Genomic DNA, 22,273 nt, shown 5'->3' on the forward strand with positions numbered 1-22,273 from the left:
AAAAGAGTAATGATGGCATGTGTTGGAAATTGTTAAGGGAATATAGCATTGTCATTTAAAAATTGGTAACAATTTTTTTCAAGCTTTTGTTCTCACAGACATCTCCTCCTGACCTTAAGATTTCTGAACATCATTCCTCTCCCCCTAGCTGACAGAAGTTATGTCTGTGTTGCTGTTAATATCTATTACTTTGGTACAACAAATATCAGATGTGTAGGATGTTATATTTTGCATTTTAATAAAAAATTACTATACTGAAACATTATTTTAAATGCTGAGGTCCTTTGAAGGCTTCCTGTGATTCACTATTAACTCTGTTAAAATGAGTGATGATTTCTAGAAATTATAAGGCATCTGAAAGTTCAAGACTATTAGTCCAGGGGGCCTGAGTCATTTAATTTTCTTTAAGAACTTTACCTAATTATTTTTTTAAGTGTTTATTTTTCAGAGAGAGAGAGAGAGAGAATGCAAGTGGGGGAGGGGCAGAGAGAGAGGAGGACAGAGTATCCAAAGCGTATCTGTGCTGATAGCAGAGACCCCAATGCCGGTCTCGAACTTATGAACTGTGAGATCATCACCTGAGCCAAAGTCAGATGCTTAACTGACTGATGCACCCGGGCGCCCCAGAACATTACCTAATTATTAATTAATTACTTGTTTTACTAAAATATCCACTTGGCACTTCTTTTCCTATGCACTGTTAAACTCAGAAATGTTTTCATTTTTGGGGCCTTAGAGCTCCTCCAACGTTGGAGCTGGTGGTCCTCATTCCAACTTGTAACTGGCAACAGTCTGGAAAAGCGTTAGAAAAGGTGCAACATTGATAGGGTGAATAGCAAATGGTGGCTATCTAAGGAAGTCGTTCAGAATGGAACTCTGCAGCGTTTTTGGGGGGAGCATGTTGGAATCAATTTGTGTGTGTGTGTGTGTGTGTGTGTGTGTGTGTGTGTGTGTGTGTGTGTGTGTGTGTTTGAGGTTGCTGGCTTTCCTAGTCTGATTCTTTTTGTTCATTATAATTTTATTTGATTAGTATATACCCTGCTGTACCTATTCACTTCATTTGTCCTTCACAAATGAACATACTGTGTCTAGTTGTTAAGCCACAAGTTAGAAATACAAAATGAACAAAATGTGGCTTCTAACTTCAAGAAAAAACCTTTTGGTAGGACACTGCAGAGGCCACTGGGATATGCATGTTTTTAACAACCTAGTATACCAAGTAAATAACTGAATCCATGCCAAGAATAAAGTATAGACAGATGACATTGAATGTTCAACTTAGCCATCCACTTGGCTATCCCAAATGGATCACAGATAGAATTCATTGGATATTTTCGTGGTCACTGTTGGCTTTTTTGCTTTCTTCTGAAGCCCATGAGTCTCCAGGAAGTGTGGAGCTACTTCAGGCATAGCTCTCCAAGGACACAATGCAAACAGAGAAATGGTTTTTCATTCCCACATTTCCCTGGTAGACCTTTCCCCTCCTCCTTGCCCACAGTTTTCTGCCCTCATAACTAAGAATGAAAGGTTTAAACATACTTTCCAGACTCAAATGGTTTCAATGAATATATTATACAGTAAATAGTTTTAATGAACTGTGGGTAACAGTAGTATCATTTCACAGAAAAGATCCATCCTATTGCTGTTTAATTAAAATCTTTCTGCTGATGGAAACTTCTCTCTCTCTAGTGTTTTCTTTAATGCATTCATGATGCATCTGTCTGGGCTCCCTTACTAGATATATCTTTCATTATAATCCACTTATCTAAGTTTGTAATTAAACTTCTAAATGTAAAATTTCCAGTGGAAAATTGCCAGGGTACCCAGTGAACTTGGTTTTCTTTCTCTGAGAGAAATCACTCTTTGAAAGTCTCATTTTTGTGTTTTGATCATTTTATCATTTTAGAAGTATTTGTATGTGTATGTGTACACATAAGCAGATGCACATTAATAGTGTAATAAAGTACTTGAAGATGAAGGATGGCTTTTTATTTAGTGTCATCAATTTCTGCCTGTTTCTGTGAAATTGAAGGTAGATAGTACTGATAAATGGAGGTATTGCATTTTTAAGGTAGGAAAATGTTAAATGAAATATATTTCATGGCAGCTGACTTCAGACTTTGTTGATACATTTAAAACACCTAGAAACAATAAAATTAAAAAAAACACACACAACAACCTTGGAATTGCTAGTAGAGGGAACATAATCTGTTTTCCACTGGTTAAACATGTTCTTACAACTTTCTTTGTGGCTTGTGCAATAAAAGAAGAATCTAAAAAGACCTTTGCATTTCGACTTAAATTAAAGTATTCTCTTTCAGATATTACCCCATTCTTTTGGGAAGAATGAGATGAAAAAGGATGAGAGTAAATTCTATCAAATCTTCTGAATCTAATGAGCAACTTATTAATGGTCAATGCCGAATCATAATACATGAAAACTTATAAAAGATAATGGGAGGGACTGCTAGAAAATTTTACAGGCTTATAAACATGTCACTATTTTTTATGTCAACTGTGAACACATTTTTCAATAAGTTCTTTTGCAACAGTAGATGCATAATTGATGAAGAGAACACAAAACTATATTTATGTTTAACTAGATAATTCTCTTGACATAAATATTTAGAATCTTACATTGCAGAAAATATTAATGAGTAATTAAGTATTTTTTAATTTCAAAGGTCAATAGCATTTGAGAAGATGATGTTGTCTTGTTCACACATTCTAGTTATACTGAATTCATATAAAGCTCTTTAGAGTAATGGTTAAATATAACCTTACACACACAAAAAATCACTCTCTCTCTCTCTGTCTCCATTCATATATATATATATATATATATATATATATATATATATATATATATATAAAACACACACATGTATAAAATACTAATATATATATTTAGTTATAAAATTTGGTAAAAAGAGATTATCAAATTCTTTCCTACACCTTTAAGCATAATGGACTGTAGACTAATGCCATTAGGTTCCTGTTTTATTTCTTAAAATATCTGCAAAACTGATTGTACTAACTTTATTACTCTTTCTAGAATGTAATGCTATCAAATTGAATGCATTTTCTTTTTGTAATTAACCTAAGCTCCTCCAAGCAAATTATATAGATTTTATTTTTTCTGTAGTGAATATCTTATGTTTTTTCATGTTGTTTCATTAAACTATTTAGCTTTCACTTTTTCCTGCTTTATATAAAAAAGAGTCTTCCACCTGTGGACTCAAATACAGGTAATATAGAAATTTTTTTATAGAAAAAAAAAAGATCTCCTGATCTTTTCTGGGGTGTGGAATAAGGTGTTTGTAATTTGTTTATAAAGTGAGAGGAATTTTCAACTGTTTGCCAGAGTCCATGTGATTTTCAGGGTTTCACAATTACTAAATTAACTCTACTGGGCACAGGGGAGAGAATTCAAAAACTCAAAATAAGAGAAACTCATAACATTATACAGTTTACCGTTGGCTCTTGAATATCTGATGAATGTTATTTCAGAGACAACCTATTGTTCTAAATTTAAATAATTTCCATTTGTCTCTAAACTAAATAAATTTTAGTAGCCATTAAAATTAAAATGACAAGTATACATTTTAATCAAAGATTTTTTTGTTGTTATTTTTTTTTGGCTTTAAATGCAAGGGTTAGGAAGCTGACAACATCATTTATTGAAGCAAAATAGCATTCAGTAGTGATTGCAGTTGTTGAATAATAATGTAAAGAGGTTCCTATGATGACAAGTAGGAAAATATACATTTTTAGAAACCATTCCTTTTAGGTAAATTTTGCTCCCAAAGGAGCCATTTTGCACTTAAAAAAAGTAAGTGATAATTTTTCATCTAAAAACATGGAAATATGATTCTTTTAAAAATGAGAGTCAGCAGTTTTATTTATGTATTTTTAAAAATTTATTTAAGTAATCTCTACACACAATGTGGGGCTTGAACTCACGACTCTGAGATCGAGTTGCATGTTCTAATGATTGAGCCTGCCAGGTACCCCAAGAGTCAGCACTTCTGGTTCTTTATTAAATTTGCAGCAGATAGTTCTGTGTGTTGGATAAAACCCCCTTACCTAGTTATTTAGACATGCTACATATGCTCCAAATATCGGGATTTTAGAAATAATTTTAATACATTTCAGTTGGCTAATTTTTCAAGTAGATGGGCTTTTCTAGCTGTTCATTTGCCCTTATATGCTAAAACCTCTTCATCAAAATTATGGTCCATGATCAAGAAAACTTAACTAGAAAAAATTTTTACAAATGTAGACTCATTCATTCCTTCTTTCATTCATTTAGCGAATATCTGTTGAACGTCTACTTTCCCAGCAATACACAGTGAACAAGATAAAGTATGCAGATGGTACTAGAGGAGATGAAAATTAAAAAAATAAACTAATATGTACTAGATTGTCAGGTATTGATCTTTTGTAAGTGTTACAAACAAACAAATGCCAAGAGGATAGATTGAATGCAACTGTGCTGAACAGATGGTGGTCTGGGAAGGCCTTTGAGAATAATGAAGTAAGGAAGCAAGCCCTGTGGATATCTAAAAAGAAAAACAGTACTGTAAGGACCTTGAGAAGGTGCATCCTTGAGGAACAAGAAAGAGGCCAGCATGCCTGGGCTAGAAGACTGAATGGAGATTAGTAAGAAAGAGAGGAAGCAAGAGTCTAACCAGCATAATTTTTAGGTTCTATTTTGTGATGGGAAACCATGAGAGGATTTTAAGGAGGGCAGCATATTTTTCTTTCCTGAGTGTTATCCTGGATTTTCTATGGAGAATGCATAGAAGGCATTCAAGAGTGACAGCACTCCACCAGTTAGGAGACTGATAGCGTAGCTCAGGTGAGAAATGGTGGTGGCTTGCACTAGGAAGATGGTGGCAAAGGAGATGGGAGCTTGCCTGATACTGGACAGACTGTGGAGGTGTTGCCAGCTAGGTTTGCTGATGGATTGGTTTTCATATGTGAGAAAAAGGAAGGATTTCAGGGTGACTCCTGGGCTTCTTGCCTGGTGAAGTGTGATTGCCATTTTGGAGATGACACTGGGGGAGGAGAAGTGGGCTGCAGCCTACACAAGGGAATCACAAGCTTTGCTATGTGTGCTGCATGTCAGTCGCCTATCAGACACCCTGTGGAGATGTTCAGCAGTAATTTGGATGCATGAGTTCAGGGAACAAATCAGGACTGGAGATATGGGGATGGATATGGGGAAATGGGAACTTGAAGCATGGTATTTCATGCTGGGAGACTAAGATGACTTGGGAAGTGAGGAAAGAAAAGGCTCTGAGAACAGAGTGAGAGATATGTCAATTTAGAGGTCAAATGGGAGGCTATGATAGAAAAGGAGGTTGAGAAGTGGCCGGTGAGAAATGAAAAAAGTTTGGTATCCCTGACCCAAGTGAAAAAGTGATTAAGAGGAAGTGGAAGATTTGCACAATAACCAGAAACACTAGGAGTAACGAAGATGTGATTCCATGAGGTAATAGATGGCTTTCCATGAGGTGATGACAAGGTAGTTCCCAAATGATAAAATCTGTCCATAATACCTTCAGAATTAGGGAGGGGACTTGGCAACAGCATGGGGTAATAACTGCATAAATATGTTCTTAAATTAGACTGTGTATGAGTGGATTTGTTCTCACTGGGGAGCCTCAGGCAGCTTACCAGAGTAATCACTACCCTTCTTTTTTATTTATAGTTTATCACCCATGAAGCCCCCTTTCTTCACTTTGATAACTCATGTGCAAAATGACAACAGATGCAGTGGCTTTTCTTTGAATAGTGTGTCTATTACCTGAAGTAATCAGTATGGGAAATAAACTGACCTCCCCTGTTTAGAAATAGGGGCATCCACGATCAGGTTTACAGAGAATTTCAGTGTGTTGCTTGAATCATGCAAGATACTGTGTTTCAATCTGGAGAAGTCAGAGAGAGAGGCACACGCATACAAATAGGTATATCTATTAACAGACCCAGTGCATGTAGGGACATGATACCATTAGGAGTTAGAGTTGCTTTCAGCTCATGTAACAGAAAACACAGAAAAAAGGGGATTAAAACAAGCGGATTTATTTCCCTAACAAGGTGGAAAGTCCAGAGGGTGACAATTTAGGACAGTTGCTGAGACTCCACTATGGCATCTGAGTCTCAGGATCCTTCTGCATCCCCGCTCCATCATTCATAGTAGTGGGCAGTGTTCATTGTCATGGGCTTAAGACGGCTCTGGTACTTCCAGACATTATATGTATGTTCCAGGCAGGGTTAATGGCAAAGAACCACACTTTTACGTTTTGTCCTTTGGGATTTTATATTTCTTTTGGGGAATAAAAATATATTTGACACTCAATCCATTGCTTAGAACTATTATGTGGTCACTCTAACTGAAAGAAAATCCGGCAATGTGAAATATAGATATAGATATATAGAATAGATATATAGATATAGATGTAGGTAGATATAGATGATATAGACAGAGATAGAGACAGAGATAGAGATAGAGATAGTAAGTAGTGTCTGCTGCAGCTGCCAAGATGTAGCTTTGAAGGTTGTGACAAATCTGTTTAAAGCCCTCTTTCTATTGTTCCTGTGGCAAAAGTTTGTCCACATATATGTAAAATACTTGTGTGGACTTTGTGCAGAATTCTCTGTGGCCTTATTACATGATGCAAACCTATTGAAATTATTACTATAGAAAACCAGAGTCCACGTGACTGTATATTATTCGGTATGCTTGCAGATACCTCATATGTTGATGTAATTGGCTTCTGCAGAGTGAGGTGCGTGGAGGAAGAGGCTGGCAGTTACAAAGCTTGAGGAAGTTACTAAATATCATGTCATTGTGAGGCCAGAGGATACTTTCTCATAAAATAGAGATGATAATACCTGTTTTCTCCTTCACAGGGTCAGTGTGAATCTTTAATGGGGCTCTTGGTACAGACCGCTTTTAGCTCTTCAGAAATATGGTATGCACAAAGTCACAAGATTGGGTGGTTGGAAAAAAATCATCTCTCATTCCTTTGCTGCAGGGCAGGATTGCATTTGCACTGTTATTTAAATTTGCTAGAGTAAGAGTTTTTGAATTTTGAGAGAGTAATAACAATATTAGCAATGGTGGCCCTTTATTTAGCAAACGCTCGTTCTCTGGCTGACCCCCATCTAAGTAGTTTCCATCCATTATTTTATCCCATCCTAGAGGTTATGAGATGACTGTCCTCCTCATTTTGTAGATGAGGACCCTGAGGCTCCAAGGCCAGGTGACCTGCCAGGGTCACTACATGTGATGCCATAAACAGATCGGGGCTATGGTGTCAGGCCCGTTATGTAATCCAGCTTTGACATTTTCTGGCTGAGGTAACCTTGGAATAATTATTTAACATCCTTAATGATCAGTCTCTTTTATATCTGAAAAACAGGAATAATTGCTCATAATATTATGTGAGGATTGAGTGAAATGATATGTAAATTGCCATGTATAAGCTGCTGAGAGACCCTACATAGGGCTATAAAGGATCTCCATTTTCAGGGTTATAAAAAGTTGCTTGCGTTGATACAGGGTTACAATGCTACTCTCTCGTTTCAGAGGAAGGCCACTGAGATCACTTGCAAATGGCTTACCACCTCTGTGACCTTGGGCTTGTCACTTAACTCTCCATGCCTCGTCTCTGAAATGAGAGAAAATAGGAATAACTACATAGCAGGGCTTTGGTGAGAGTTAGAGTATTTAGGTCAATATTCTATATACAGACAGATTATGAAAGATGAAATGGAATTCACAATATTGCAATCAGAAATCAGACAGATAGCTGAGAAAAAGCAAATGCTCCTGTGGTCTCTCCAGTGGTATTTAGTTAACAATCACTTGTAATAGGCATCTATCTGGAGTGGCCATCAGCTGAATCAGCTGTGCCAGTCAGTTGGTTGGGTCTCAACTTGGGTGTCCTCTCCTCCAGCCCCTGTTACTCAGCCATCTTTATCGAGCCATCTTGTCCACAAATTGCCATGAGATGGCACTATGGGGATATGTGTGCTCACGTTTGCTTCCCTCCCTTTCACTGCTGTTCCTGCAGGTTGAAAGCAAATTGGAACAGCTTTTATTTTATTTTATTTTATTTTATTTTATTTTATTTTATTTTTAAGTTTTGTGCCTTTAAATATTCAAGGACTTCAATGATAAGAATACATTTAAAGGGAAATGAAATGCGTGTAAAACGTAAGACGCATTTTTCATAGTCCGAATTGCCTTCAAATGATTAGAAAACAGAGGCAAAAAGGATAAACAGTGTTTTTTTAGTTCTCTTAGTATTCATCAATTTAAAGCTAACCTTACAAATATATTTTGGATGCTAAGATATATAGTAAATAAGTTGATTTGGAAACTGAATGATGGTCGTGATGTAAATTATTTATGCCATCGTGGGTAGCACATGCTTCCTGCATAATATATATTTTTATTGTAGTTATAGCATTTGTACAACATCTATTTATGTTGTACAAATAGAGGAGTGGAATCTCTAATTGTTTCTTGTTTCCCCTCTTTTTTTATTGTGAATACTTGTGTGGCTTTTCATGTAATGAATACAAGAATGACTCCCAGTGTCTTTGAAGGAATAATTGAGTAAACTTTCAGACATTTGGAGGAAAGAGAGGAAACATAGTTTAGTGGAGTAAGACAAACCTGGGGTCACATTTGTCCATCAACCCAGCAGAGATTCTCATTTTACTTATACATCTAAAGCATGGAGCATGGCAAGTGGTAGAAGCTTCACCAAACCTAGTTTCCCATCGTTTGTCCCTCAGCTTCTTGGGGAAAGGGAGGTAATGATGTATAGGATCATAGATAATACTGATACTAAAATGTGTAGGTATTCCCAGGAGTAAGATTGCTGTGGCATCCCAGATTGAAATGCTTTTGTTCATTCTCTAAGATCTGTATTTCAGATTTTGTTTTTTTGGTTTTTTTTTGTTTGTTTGTTTGGTCAAGATCAACCTAAGGTTTCTACTGGCACTCTTCCTGTTAGTGACAGCCAGAAGATGTGGTGACTGTACATACATGAGTGGCTAGGAGGTTCCCAAGCCACTCTGCTCAGGGATCTGCCACTGGCTTAGATGAACACAAAAGGAACCTTCAAGACATTGGGTCCCTTTGCAGAGTCAGCACAGGGTTCTGGAATGATAAGAAAGCCTAAAATGAGATCAGGGCTCATAGCGGCCTCTACTCAGGGAATTGTGGTGATTTTGTTATTGTTTTATTTTGAATTAAATACAAAGATTGATACAAAATTCAAGATGTTTAAATATTAATTTTTGACTAATCATTCCAGATCACTGGAACTCTTAACTCTTTTAAGTCTTTTGTGGCTTTCCCACCTACAGCCATTTGGAGTATAGCAAATATGGTTTGGGTCTTCCTTCTCTTTAGTTTACATACTAATGATTTGAATATATTTTTAGATATGCTGGATATGTGTCTCTTAATGATGAGGATGAACAAAGTCCTCTCCTTTACCCTGGTGATTTCCTGCATAAAAGAAGTTATCTTTGTAGAGAGCCGGTCCTGATGGCAAATTACTTTAGTAGTAATAATAATAGCTTAGGATTAACTACACAGATCATTTTCATTACAAGTTTTATCCTTGGAATAAGCTAAAATTAATATCAATGCTGCCCAGCCTATAGCAAAAGCATAGTTGTAGCAAATCATACTCTTGGATGTTTGCTACAAAGAAGTATGGCCAGTTCAGTTCTCTGGGCTTGAGGTGTTTGAATTGTATCCAGCAATGCCACAAAAGTTCCATGAGATAGTTTACCAGGCCAGTCTTGGGGGCAGTGAAGCAAGAGAGCTCTGTTTTATTTCAGCCAGATGACTCCACTTTGATGAGTCTCAATATGGTATGTGATACAGAAATTTGAAGAAAAGGTTTTGGTTGCTTATCCATCCATGTACTCTCTTCATCCCTGGATCCAGGCCAGCCGTCAGAGAGCTGTGTACTTGAACTTCATTGCTTGATCCTTTGTAGAATCTTTTTTACTGATTTTGTACTTTTCCATTGTACTCTTGGAATGTGCCTGGAGTGCCACAAAACATGGTTTGCCATGTTTCTTATATTTGATGAAGTGTTGTGTTCAGCACATTGCTCAGCACAGTGTCTGTATTTATGAAGACTCCTAGGGTAAATTCCATCAGTGCCTGAAAGTAGAGTAGTGGCTTTTCCTGAAACAATAATAAAAAAGAAGATATAATTTTCTCCTACCTACATGAGGGCATTAATAGCTACTTCCTTTCTTTGGTCACTGGGAAGCTCATAGATTTGTTCCTCACTCGTAGCCACTATGTGGGTAAATGTGTAGGGACAATACTTCTACCTTGATATCCTTTTACTGTTCAATCTTTTTATTCCCCCCCTCCACCCATGTTTCTTAATACATTTTCCTATTACATGAACTGTGGCCCATGATCTCTAATCTCCTTACCTCCAGGTAGACTTATTATCCTTTGGGAAGCTACCTGGATATCCTGTAAGCACATCAGACTTAATATTGCTGGGAGGAAACTCTTCTTATCTTCCTTTTCAAACATGCCCCTCTTTACCATTCCTCCTTTGGTGAAGAGGTCCCATCTGTTTGATCATGTAAGTTAGCAGTCTTGCTGTCTTTTTTATTTTTTCTCTCTCATATTCCATCCATTTGGTAACTGAATCTGGCCTCTGTACTGCATTTGACATTTACCCGGAGCCTTTCATTTGTCAGTTCTTGCCTGGACTATTTGCTAGTTTCCTAACTGGCCTCATCCACCATGAATGTGTTGTGCACACTGGTGTCAATTGTTTAAAAGTCATTCCCTTGCCTATAATTCTTATTGTTATTATTTATAGAATGAGTCCCATATCACTCACATGACATCCAAGGCTCTTCATAATTTGCTCCCCAACCTGTGTTCTAAATCTCCTCTCTGTCCATTCCTCCCTCCCCTTTTCATCCTTCACAGCAGCCACCGGCCCACTCACCAGCCCCTAAACACAAAATGCATGTCAGCACCTAGTTCTCACGGCCAGAAACGCACCCCCTGGCTCCCTCAAGCCCTTGTTTTCCTAAGGCTCCTCTCAGACATTACCTTGTGTGAGACTTTCCTCTTTTTTTCTCAGCACAGATGATCTAATTGCCTCCCCCTCAATTTCTCCATTTCACTTTCTTAATACTACTGTTAGAGTATTCTTTGCCCTGTTTTGGACTTTGATGTGTGTGCATGTTTCTTCCCAAATTGTGAGCTCCTCAAGGAGCTTGGCTAAGTTGAAGGAGAGAGTAGACCAGGTATCTGCCAACCCTCCTCTCACAAAAGTCGACTGATAAGGGGACCATGGAGTCACTAGAATTGATAGTCTCTTAATGGGTAAGGATTGAAAGCATGGCTAATTAACCTTTGATCTTAAAATGTTGATATTATATGCACTCTCTTTATGGTAATGGGGAATTTGTAGTATCATCATGATAAAGGTTCTAGCAGTCAATGTGAGTCTTTATAATTTCTGTAAAGAAGAAACTTATCTGGTTTTCTTTCTTTTTTTCCTTTAAAAAAATTTTGTTTTTAGGAATAGGAAAGTCAAGAGGCTGAAAATCTGAAGAATGTTTTCAGAGGGTAATCTGGCTGTCACTTGCTGGTTATGGAGGAGCATGAGGAAGCTGTTTCTATTACTTTCTCTCTTGCTGTCCCATGCAGCTCATTTGGAAGGCAAAAAGGATAATCAGTTCATCTGGAAACCAGGTAGGAATGTTCTGGCTGTTCCTTTGTCCCATTTTCATTAATGAGAAGACTATTCTTCCATTCTTGTTCTTATTTGTGGAGTAGTAGAGAATATTCAGAGAGGAAAAAAAAAGACTCTTCTTTTTTACAATAAAGCTTACATTTAATTTTTATTTCTGCATAATTGTCACCTCTACCCATGATCCTTGTTATCCTTCTGAATTTTCATGTTGTCGTCAATTAAAGTTATGATTTCCATAGTTACATCTGCTTCTCCTTTGTCACATATATCACTGTGCCGCACATGTGTAGCAAAATTGACTACTGAATTTAGCTGATAGCCTTAGCTACAAATGCTTTGGACCAGTTCTGTATGTTTCTTCCTTTTAGCTAACAGACTAGTTAGCTGTTTATTATTAAATATTTTGTAGCATAGATCCTGTATATCTAAATTTGGGAGCATGAAGAATTGTCCTAACAACTTTGCTCATTAGCGGTGACTCCGAAGTCTCCTTAATGTATTTTGAGATCCCCAGATACCTTGTACACAAGTATATGAATAAGTTGAATTGAGATTTGGAGGCTTGTGTATAAGTCATGTTCTTTTCTAATAATTTCTTTAATTTGAGTGTAGAAAAGATCTGTTAAATTTAATTTTAAATGCTTATGTTTTATTATCTTAAACGATGAACCCTAAACGTCTTGGCTCTTTGTATCACTGATGTGTCTCTTTGCTCTAGATTTTAATTTTCTTAAAGTTTCAAAATCAGATCATTTAAAATGTTTATTACTGTTTCCAGAGTCCATTCTTGCAAATGCAGATAACTTTTATGCTTAATTTCTTGGAATAGGAAAATGTGATGTTATAGAAGATGTATGGCCCTTGAAGAATTTTCATTTTAGTCTCATCAGTCGTCAATTAAATAGACTGCAAATGTATTGTGTCACCATGGAAATATGTACAAAAGTGATATTTGTAGTATTTAAATGATTTTGCAAAAATTAAGGTAAATTATGCTTTAAAGTATATTAAGTAAAAAAACCTAGTGCCACTAGAGATAGAGTCTGGAGGAAATTTCATTGCACTAAAGCCCCTATAAATTAATTTAATTGTGGGCTCTAGTACCACATTAGTGATTTGTATTTTTTATCTCAGAGTGGTTTTAGTAAGCTTTGGAACTAGGTCTAAAAGTCAGTCTTGCAATTCTGTGAAAGGAGCTATTTTGTTCTAATCACAAAACGCTAAACATATTTATCAAATCTAAATGAGCACACTCATATGACGCTCCTCTGTCTAAAGTTCTCAAAAAAGTGCAATTAAGATAGAAAGTAGCAAATCTGAACCACAAATGAGATGTGTGAAGAAAAGGGGCTTATTTGGAAACAAATTTTAAAAATAAGACTGCTTTTCTAAAAGCAGGTCATTGGAATAAGATGGTACAGACCCACGCTGCAGTGGATGAGTTCTTTGATAACTGTCAAACTTCAGTTTCAGAGATAGAATCCTTCCAATAAGATACATTGCACTGTTCAAATGAACATCTCTGTCATCAGTCTCATTTTCCCTGGTATTAATTACTTCTTTCCCTCCTTAATGTGCCATCAAAGAGGTAATAAATATATACTTCCCATTTGGATTTGCTTAGAAATTACAAATTTATTACTTTATATGACTGGATATTTTAAAAGTAGAAAAAAATTAAAAGCTACAAAATGAAAAGCAAAAGTCCAGACCGTGTATCCCATTCTCCAATCTCTTATGTATCCTTCAGAGATTTTCTTTGTGCATGTAGGTACCTCTCCATGCATATTTGTGTATATAAACCACATAAGATACACACATATACACATAAAATATCACTAATATTATTTATTAGGGTTCTGCCAAAAAAGGAACAGTACATGCACAGAAGGTCATTGGGAGGAGTTTAATAAAAGGACTGTTTACAAAAGTGGTAAAGTGTGAACACTGTTTAAGAACAGCGACAAGGAATTGTGGAGTGCCCGTGAACTAGTGTCAGTCTCTATGACTTCTAGATCTGCAGAGGCAAAGAAAGGAAGTGGTTTCTGGAATCTGGAGAGAAAACTTCACGGAGAGGATACCCGAAAGATGCTGTGACCTTCAGAGGGATATAACCAGCCTGCAGAGAGGAGTAGGAAAGGGGCCAGGGGAATGAAGGGCCCTTGCCCTCACATCTCCTGCCAGGGCTCTCATTGCCTGAATCCAACCAGAAGTCATGAGGCAAGGGACTCCACCGATTTATCATACAGACTGGCCTCCTGGGCAGAGAGCAGAGTAGAGAAAGGTGGACAATGTGGTTCTGAAAATATTTAACTCATACATACATATATGTACATACGCACACACATTTTGCTTCCTACAATCAGAATCATACCATGTACCCTTTTTTTGCAGCTTCATTTTATCACATGATGTCTTCATGAACATTACATAATAGTGCACACGGGTCAGTTTCATCTTTTAATGGTTACATAGTATTCTTTTGTGTTTTTATTTAATAGTATGTTTATTAAAGCTTGCCTGGCATTTCAGCAGTTTTTAGTGTTTTGCTACTATAAATTATAGTTATACGAATGCAACATTATTTTAAAGGTAAACAATACATCATCTTGAGGAGTCATTGTACACTAGAGCAATTCTGGGTCATTACCTTCAAAAGCAACTTCAACATCTTAGAATCTGTTAATCTACTTATATGTGAGTGTATTATATTTCAATTTGGTTTTAAAAGACATGTATTGCAGGTGACATCAGTTGTGTTTTGGGAGTATGTTATCAAATCTGACAACCAGGTCCAGTGTATTCTGAAATTTGAACAGCTTTCCCCAGGAGACCCAGACAAATATACTTAGAAACCTAGAAACTGTTCTCTGGATTTAGATTGTAGGATCCACAACTTAAGATTTTTGTTGGTGTCTGTTGTTTTCCCTTGAGTCCATGAATTAGCTGATAGTCAACCTTATCCGAATTGGAGGCATTTCTAAGTGATTCCTGGCTTTGGATAAACAATGGATTGATGAATAATGAGTGGTATATTATGTTGCTAAGGATTTCTGTACTGAGAAAGTCTGGTGAGCTGTAGGCTGTGGGGGTCATTGATCTGGCAGGGCTGTTGAGTGTCTGTCATCACTGTGATGAGATCCTCTGATCTATATTTAGTGTCAAGCAATCTGCCATTCATGCGAAGGAAGGATTGTGTCTGCGAGAGTACCGGATAAGGAGTGATGTTGCTTGTTGTTTTAAGTAAATATATAACTATTCATGTCTGCATGGTTTGTAAGGATGGACAGATCATGGTTTCTGAAGCCATAATAGTGAGTGGTTTCAAAGAATTTCTCAGTATTGGTTCTAAGAGGTTCATTCATTCCACTAACACTTGTCAAGTCCTTATTGTGTGACAGGTACTGTTACAAGCACATGAGATAAATTGAGAATAAAATAGGCAAAGAAATGGGGTAATGAACGTGATCAAGAAGTTAAATAAAAAGTACATTAGATAGTGGTAAGTGTTTAGAAGGAAAGAGAAGGCAAGGAAGAGAGATATACAATGATAGGTGAGAGGCAGATATTGTTAACATGTAGGCTGTGGGATGCCTCACCAAGGAGGCGAATTTTTTTAAAAAAGTTTAACATTTATTTATTATTGAGAGACAGAAAGAGGCATAGCATGAGCAGGGGAGGGTCAGAGAGAGAGAGAGGGAGAAACAGAATCTGGAGCACGCTCCAGGCCCTGAGCTGTCAGCACAGAGCCTAACGTGGGGCTTGAACTTGTGAACCACGAGATCATGACCTTAGTCAACGTCGGACACAACCAAGTGAGCCATCCAGGTGCCTCATGAGGCAAATTTGAATAAAGACCTAAAGGAAGAAGGCAGCTAGCCATGGGGATATTGGGTGAAGAATTTTCCAGATGAAGGAAACAGCAAAGGCAAAAGGCCCTGAGGCAGGACCATATGTGGCATGTTTGGAGGCCTGAGAAGAGGCCAGCATGCTGGAACAGAGCGAGCATGGGGTTAGAGATAGAACGGGACCCAGATAAGGTGTGTCCTCATAGTCATATACAATTTGGCTTTTACTATGGGTGAGAAAGAAAGACACTGGGGAGTTTTGAGAGAGTGGTGACATGATCTGACTTCGTTTTAATAAGATTTTAATATGTCATTGTGAGTGGTCAGTTGAGAATGGTGGAAGCAGGGAGGTCAGTTAGGAGGCTTCTTCAAAAGTAGTGAAGAATAATGCTACTAGCTTGATCTAGAGTCATGGCAGTGAAAGTGGTAAGAAGAGACTGAATTTTGGTTATGTTTAAGGCCATTCTTTTCAACTGAGGTGATTTTGCCCAGCAGGGTTTTTTTCTGTTTGTCACAACTGGGGTGAGCTACTGATATCTGTGGGTAGAAGACACAGGATGGCCCCTACCACAATTACCAGGCCCCCAAGAGTCAATAGTGCCCAGGTTGAGAAACATTGATTTAAGGTAAGGCATCATGACTTACTTATGTGAGGGGGCGGGGAAGGGAGAGATTCAATGGTGGCACTGAGACTTTGTCCTTAACAGCTAGACGGGACAGGCTGGCATGGAGGGACCATTAGCAACTTGGCATTGGGCATGTTACATTTTTTAACCTGTTAGAAATTCATGGAAGATGCTGACCAGGAAGTGGGATGTATGGGTCTGAATTCAGGAGAAAGGTCTGTGCCAAAGACATAAATTTGGAAGTCACTAGCAAAGAGGTAGAATTTAAATGTATAGCCTTAGAAATGAAGAGGTGGCTTTGAAATTTGTGATCCCATTTATGTGGAGGATACACCTGTGCTTCCTTTGGGCCAAATCACATTAAAAATTGTAGTGGTAACATACACATAATATGAACTTTTACCGTTGTAACCATTTTTAAGTTTACGATTCAATGGCATTTAGTATATTCACAGTTGGTGAAGATATCACCACAATCTAGTTCCAGATGGCTCCAAATGATGTTTTACAAGTGAGTTTATAAAAAGACTGGAAAAACAAGTTTTGCTATGAATCATAATGCATGAAAGGAGAAAAAAAAAGCCACCTTTGTCTCTTTGTGAGAAGCTCTTTTACTAGCCTTAAGTCATCCTAAGAGATCTTTTGAGTCTAGTAGAAAGAGCTAGAGCTTTAGACACAAGCAGACCCACATTCAAATCCTAAGCATATAAAGAGGAGAAAGTTCTTTAACTTCTCTCAACTCTACTTATCCATCCAAAAATGAGGATAATAAAATACTTCATGGGGCTATTCTGAACATTAGGTAAAACTATATATTGAAATACCTGTGTATCATGTACCTACTCAATAAATGTTAGCTCTTATTTTTATCATTATTACATAATCATTTAATGTTTACAGTATCCAACTTTTGCATCCTTTTGTTCCTTAAGTACACACAAAAGGGGAAGTTGGTTTGACAGCTAAATATATCTTAGTGATAAATCGTCAAAAGTAATTTTACTAACTTTTTAGGTCTAAAACTTTCTATACAACAGACCCTTAGTTTTAATTTTAGTAGCTCCTTCCCAGTAAACGAAAAGGGTGAGGATAATGAATCACATTCTAAGAACTAAGTAGATAAATTGGAATTAGTCTTTCTGGGAAAACAAAAAAGGACTATGAAAATGATATTGTATAAGGAGAAAAGATCTTACATAGGATAATATATAATTATACCTTAAGAAATAATGTTTTCAGTGTTGAAAGCATTTTAAGAAACAAGTTACATATGTATGTTTTTTTAAAGTTTAGGAATCCTAGGGAAAATAAGATGTTCTTAGGAGAAAGCTAATTTTTTGACTATGTCCATGAAATATTTCTTTTGGGAGTTTGATTAAATTGAAATCGTTTTAATTACTTCTATGGATATCAATTTGTCTTACAGATATGTGCATGATATGCTCTCAGTGGTGTGATTTCTGTGCTATCAAAAGGCATAGACATATATGGAATGGGACTCACTGCTAAAAATTCTAATTACTTTTCTTTGGAGACCACAGGTACTAATTTTGCAATGTTCCCAGTGAGTCAGAAAAAGTCTCTCTTATTTAAATAATATAAAATAAATTATTCTGCTTTTTCCCCCCTAAATAGCACTATAACGTATGCTCCCTGAGGACAGGGAATTTGCCAATTTTATTCATGGATATATTCCAGGTACCTAGAACATAAATAACTGTTGTATGACATATTCCCAGCACATTAAGTACTTGCAGAATGAGTGGAACTGTCTTTGGGGTTTGTGTGTGTTATATGAGTATTTGAGAGGGTTGAAAAGTGATGAGGCTGTTATTATCAAACTTGAAATAAATATTGAGGAGAGAATGTAAAATTAATAAAAACCAGAGTCAAACTTATGAACCAGTTAACTATAAAAATAAATGATCTGTATTTCCTTGTTGCTTGGCTCCAGGACCCTTTCTGATCATCTCTGGTAAAGATTTTGAAGATTTTTTTTATGAAAGGGTACAGGTGTATAGTTAGAAATTTAACTGTTGCTCTAATTCTTATGATGATGTATTACAGTTGCATGCCACCTCCCAATTCATTTTCACTGAGGTAGCCACTTACAACTCTTTTTTCTGTTTACTCTGATGTTCATCTCTATATTTCTAAGTAATATGCTCATTATTGACAATTCTTGGTTTATACATATTAGGTATTTCCTACTGACTTTCTGTTATGTTAGTTGAGGATGTTATCTGTCATCTAATTACCACTTTCCTTCCTTATGACCCTACTCCAAAATGGGGAGATTAAAATATTTAAATCTGTGAACATATTTTTTCTTTGGGATATTTTCGCACATCTTTCCACAGTTGTTTTCTTTGGAATGTTCCTTCATTTTCTCATCTGGAACCCCGTGGTCCCTGTTGTGTTTCTCTTCTTTGCCTTTACTGCTTTATTTTCTAGAACTGCCAAACTTATCTTGTAAAACTCCTGAAATAGTGTACATCTGAAGTAACTTTTTATGTCTGAAAGGGCTTCTGTAGTTGGCATGTACGTGGCTGATAACTTGGGTGTGGCGTTCAAGGTTAAAAAGCACTTTTCCTTCAGAAGGCTTTGCCTCACTGTATTCTGGCTTCCAGTGTTGTTACTAAGAAGTGTGATGTCATTCTGTTCTCATCTCTTTGTACATTACCTGTTTGTTTTCCTCTTTCTGGAACATTCTTTTTATGCAGGAAGTTCTGAAATTTCATGGATCTTGTGCTTTTGGGTATTTTCTTCTTATTGTGCTGAATATTAGGAAGATATTCTAATTAACATGCTCATGTTTATTTTGTATGTGTTTTCCTCCCCCCTTAAACTCCTTAGATATTTCAGCTCTCTAGCTGATCTTCAATATTCAGATATTTCCCCCACTTTTTCTTTTGCTTTCTTTTTGTTTGTATTTTTATTTTAATTCCTTTTTTTTTTTTTCTTTTTGAATTGGTGTATTTGTTTCCTTTGGTAAATACCCAGTAGTGGAATTACTGGGTCATATTATAATTCTATTTTTAATTTTTATTTTTTTTATTTTTTTAATATAATTTATTGTCAAATTGATTTTGATACAACACCCAGTGCTCATCCCAACAAGTGCCCTCCTCAATATCCATCACCTAAAATATTTATTCTACTTAACCTTTCAGCCTTTCCTTTGAATACTTTTTTATTTCAGTATCACATTTAAAAAATTTTAATACCTCTTACTTCTTCTCTGATTATATTTTTAGTGCATCTTGTTTCGTAAACATAGTGTCTTTTAATTTAGAAGATGTTAATAATGATTTAATTTTTTCCCTTTCATTTTCTGTTCTATTTAGGCTTCCTCTAAGTTTCTCTTTTATTCATGTGTTTGTTTGATCATGGCCTCTGATGTGGGGAGCTTTCTTTTAATGTCTATTGATTATTGTCTATCTCCTTAGTGTTTCCCAAGAGTAAAGCACTAAAAACTGATGGGGCATTCTGTGTACTTGATTCAGCTTGGGCTTCCTTGTCAGGCTTTTGTGAGTGATGAGTTGACTTTTTTATTGAAGAATGGGTTCCTCAGAAGGCTATATCCCTCAATCCTAAAGGGTTTTACTCTGGGGCTTAATATGGGTATTATTTAAGGAGAAGGCTAAGCTGCCATAACAAAGATACTCCCAGATACAGTGAGTTAAGAATGACAGAACTTCCTGTCTCTGTTACACAAAGGTCTCATAAAGTTAGTGGTCCAGATTGATCTGCAACATGTGGTCCTTCAGCCATGTGGGTTTTTTTTTCAGTCTTGTGGAAGAATATTATCCCTTTCTGCCCATCCAGGCCAGATCACAGGCATTTCTATGTTCTAGTTGATCAAAAGGGCACAAAGCTTAAGTCTCAAACAAGGGATTTCAACAAGTGGCATAGAAGTCCCATATATGTTTCATTTCTTTTGTTCTATGTGGAAGCCTACTCCAACATTTCATTTAAATTCCTCTCTTTTGAATAGAAAATAGTGGTTTCAAACATTAACAGTCATCAAGTCCGCTCCCGGGGCTGATGGTCCAGCAAGGTGTTCTCACTTGTGGTCTCTTAGGCTATTGCAGTCAGATGGTGGTAGGGGCTGAGTCATGTGGAAGGCCTTCTCACTCACATAGCTGACACCCCGGCTGGGAAGTCTCAAACAGCTGGGGTTGTTATAGCTGGGCCTGTAAGTATTTCTTTCTCTTTCTCTATGTGGTCTGAGTGCTTGGTCTCTCCATATTGAGGCTTCTGAGTAGCCAGACTTCTTACATGAAGCTGAGGACCCCTAGAGCAAACTTCGAAAGAGAAATAGGCAGGAGTTGTGTAGCTTTTTCTAAGCTAGCCCAGGAGTCATGCAGTCACTTCTGCTGTACTCTGTTGGTTGCAAGAGAGTCTCTAAGGAGGGAGCTTAGGTTCCATCTTTTGATGAGAAGATTGTCCAATCATTTGCAGATATGTTTTAAATTTGCCAAGATACATCACCACCTCTGTTCATATTCTCTTGGTGAGAATGTAGTTTCATGGTCACGTGTAACCACAAGGGAAGATGGAAAATGTAGCCTGTGGTTTGGCAGCCATGTAAGCAGAGAAAATAGATTTTGTCATGATTAGCAGTCTTCATCACAGGGGCTATTTAATGTCTGGATTATTCAGGGTTCTCCAGAGAAACAGAGTGTGTGTGTGTGTGTGTGTGTGTGTGTGTGTGTGTGTGTGTATGGTGTGTGTGTGTGTGTGCATGTGTGCGCATGAAGAGAGAGAGGAGAGAGAGAGGAAGAGAGACTGTGTATTATCTGTCTGTCTCTCTGTTACAAGGAATTGGCTCAGGTGATTATGGAGACTAAGAAGTCTCATGACCTGCCACCTGAGTCCCCAGAAAACCAGTGCTATAGTTTCAGTTCAAGCCCAAAGCCTGAGAGCAGGGGGGCAAGTGGTCTAAGAACCAGTTCAAAGGCAGGAGAAGAGTAATGTCTCAGCTCAAGATGTCTGGCAAAGAGTGACTTTTTCCTTCCTCTGTCTTTTTATTCTGTTTAGGCACTCAGTGGATTGGACAGTCCTGCCAAAATTGGGGAGGAAAGTCTGCTTTAGTCAGTTTACTGGTTCAAATGCTAACCTCCTCAGGAAGCACCTACACAGATACACCAGTAAATGGTGTTTAAATATCTGGGCATCCTGTGGTCCAACCATGTTAACACATAAAAATAACCATCACACCTTCATCTCCTGAACTGAACCCCTTCTTGACTGCCTATACTAGACTACTAAAATGACCAGGGCAGAAATCTTGGCAGAAGTGGCTCAACACTGAGTCCTCAACATTTTGCTTAAATTCCTCTCTTTTGAGTAGCATACCTCATCATTGTCTTCCATGTTGTATGCCTCTGTTTTCCTGCAGAGATTGAGGAAGGAATAGAGAGAGGCATATGGGGGGAGGCTAATTAATTCTATTTATCAACTTTTAATTATTCCCCATTTCAAGCCACAAGCCTTACTCCTTTCTGGTGCCCGTAGGTCCCAAGTCTTCCCAGTGTTCTGCAAGTATAAATTGGCTTTTTTTGATGTTATGCCCATAACTCTTATGTAAGCGCCTAATCTTCAGCTTCCATTACATTGTCAAGGTGCCTACTCCTCCTCTATCTGCTCTCCAAGCTCCAAATTTATTGCTAGTTGTTCTCCACCTCTTACTCCATGTTTTTGACCCTTATCGAGTTATACCTTTTAATGCCTTTACTGTCATTTCAGTGGGGTATCAGGAAAAGTGAAAATATATATGTGTGTCATGTTCCCTGGGTTAATGGGAAGTCTTCTCACTTACTTTTCTGCCAATTTTACTATAGGCTAATTATTTTGGAATGGAAAGGATGTTGAAATGTTAATTTTTCTGTGGTGATTGACTCAGTTATTCTCTTTGAGCATGTGTTACCAAATCTGGCTCTTTATAAAGTTAACTGGCCACCCAAACTGTGCCTAGGTTAAATTTAAAAAAAATTAATTTAAATGGTCATTGGCTTTG

At 37.2% G+C, this 22,273-nt stretch overlaps 1 protein-coding gene across 10 annotated transcripts in view; it reads left to right on the top strand.

Annotated features, from left to right (window-relative positions):
- Positions 1-22,273, top strand: part of THSD7B (thrombospondin type 1 domain containing 7B) — a 1,235,876-nt gene that overhangs the window by 485,955 nt on the left and 727,648 nt on the right. For all 10 annotated transcript variants that reach the window (XM_053214974.1, XM_053214976.1, XM_053214972.1 and 7 more), the window contains one exon: positions 11,604-11,776. In XM_053214974.1, the coding sequence (XP_053070949.1) occupies positions 11,638-11,776 (139 nt within the window). In that variant the 5' untranslated portion in view covers positions 11,604-11,637. The remainder of the gene's footprint in view (positions 1-11,603; positions 11,777-22,273) is intronic.

This window comes from Acinonyx jubatus, chromosome C1 (genome assembly GCF_027475565.1).
Source record: "Acinonyx jubatus isolate Ajub_Pintada_27869175 chromosome C1, VMU_Ajub_asm_v1.0, whole genome shotgun sequence".
NCBI classification, from domain to species: domain Eukaryota; kingdom Metazoa; phylum Chordata; class Mammalia; order Carnivora; family Felidae; genus Acinonyx; species Acinonyx jubatus.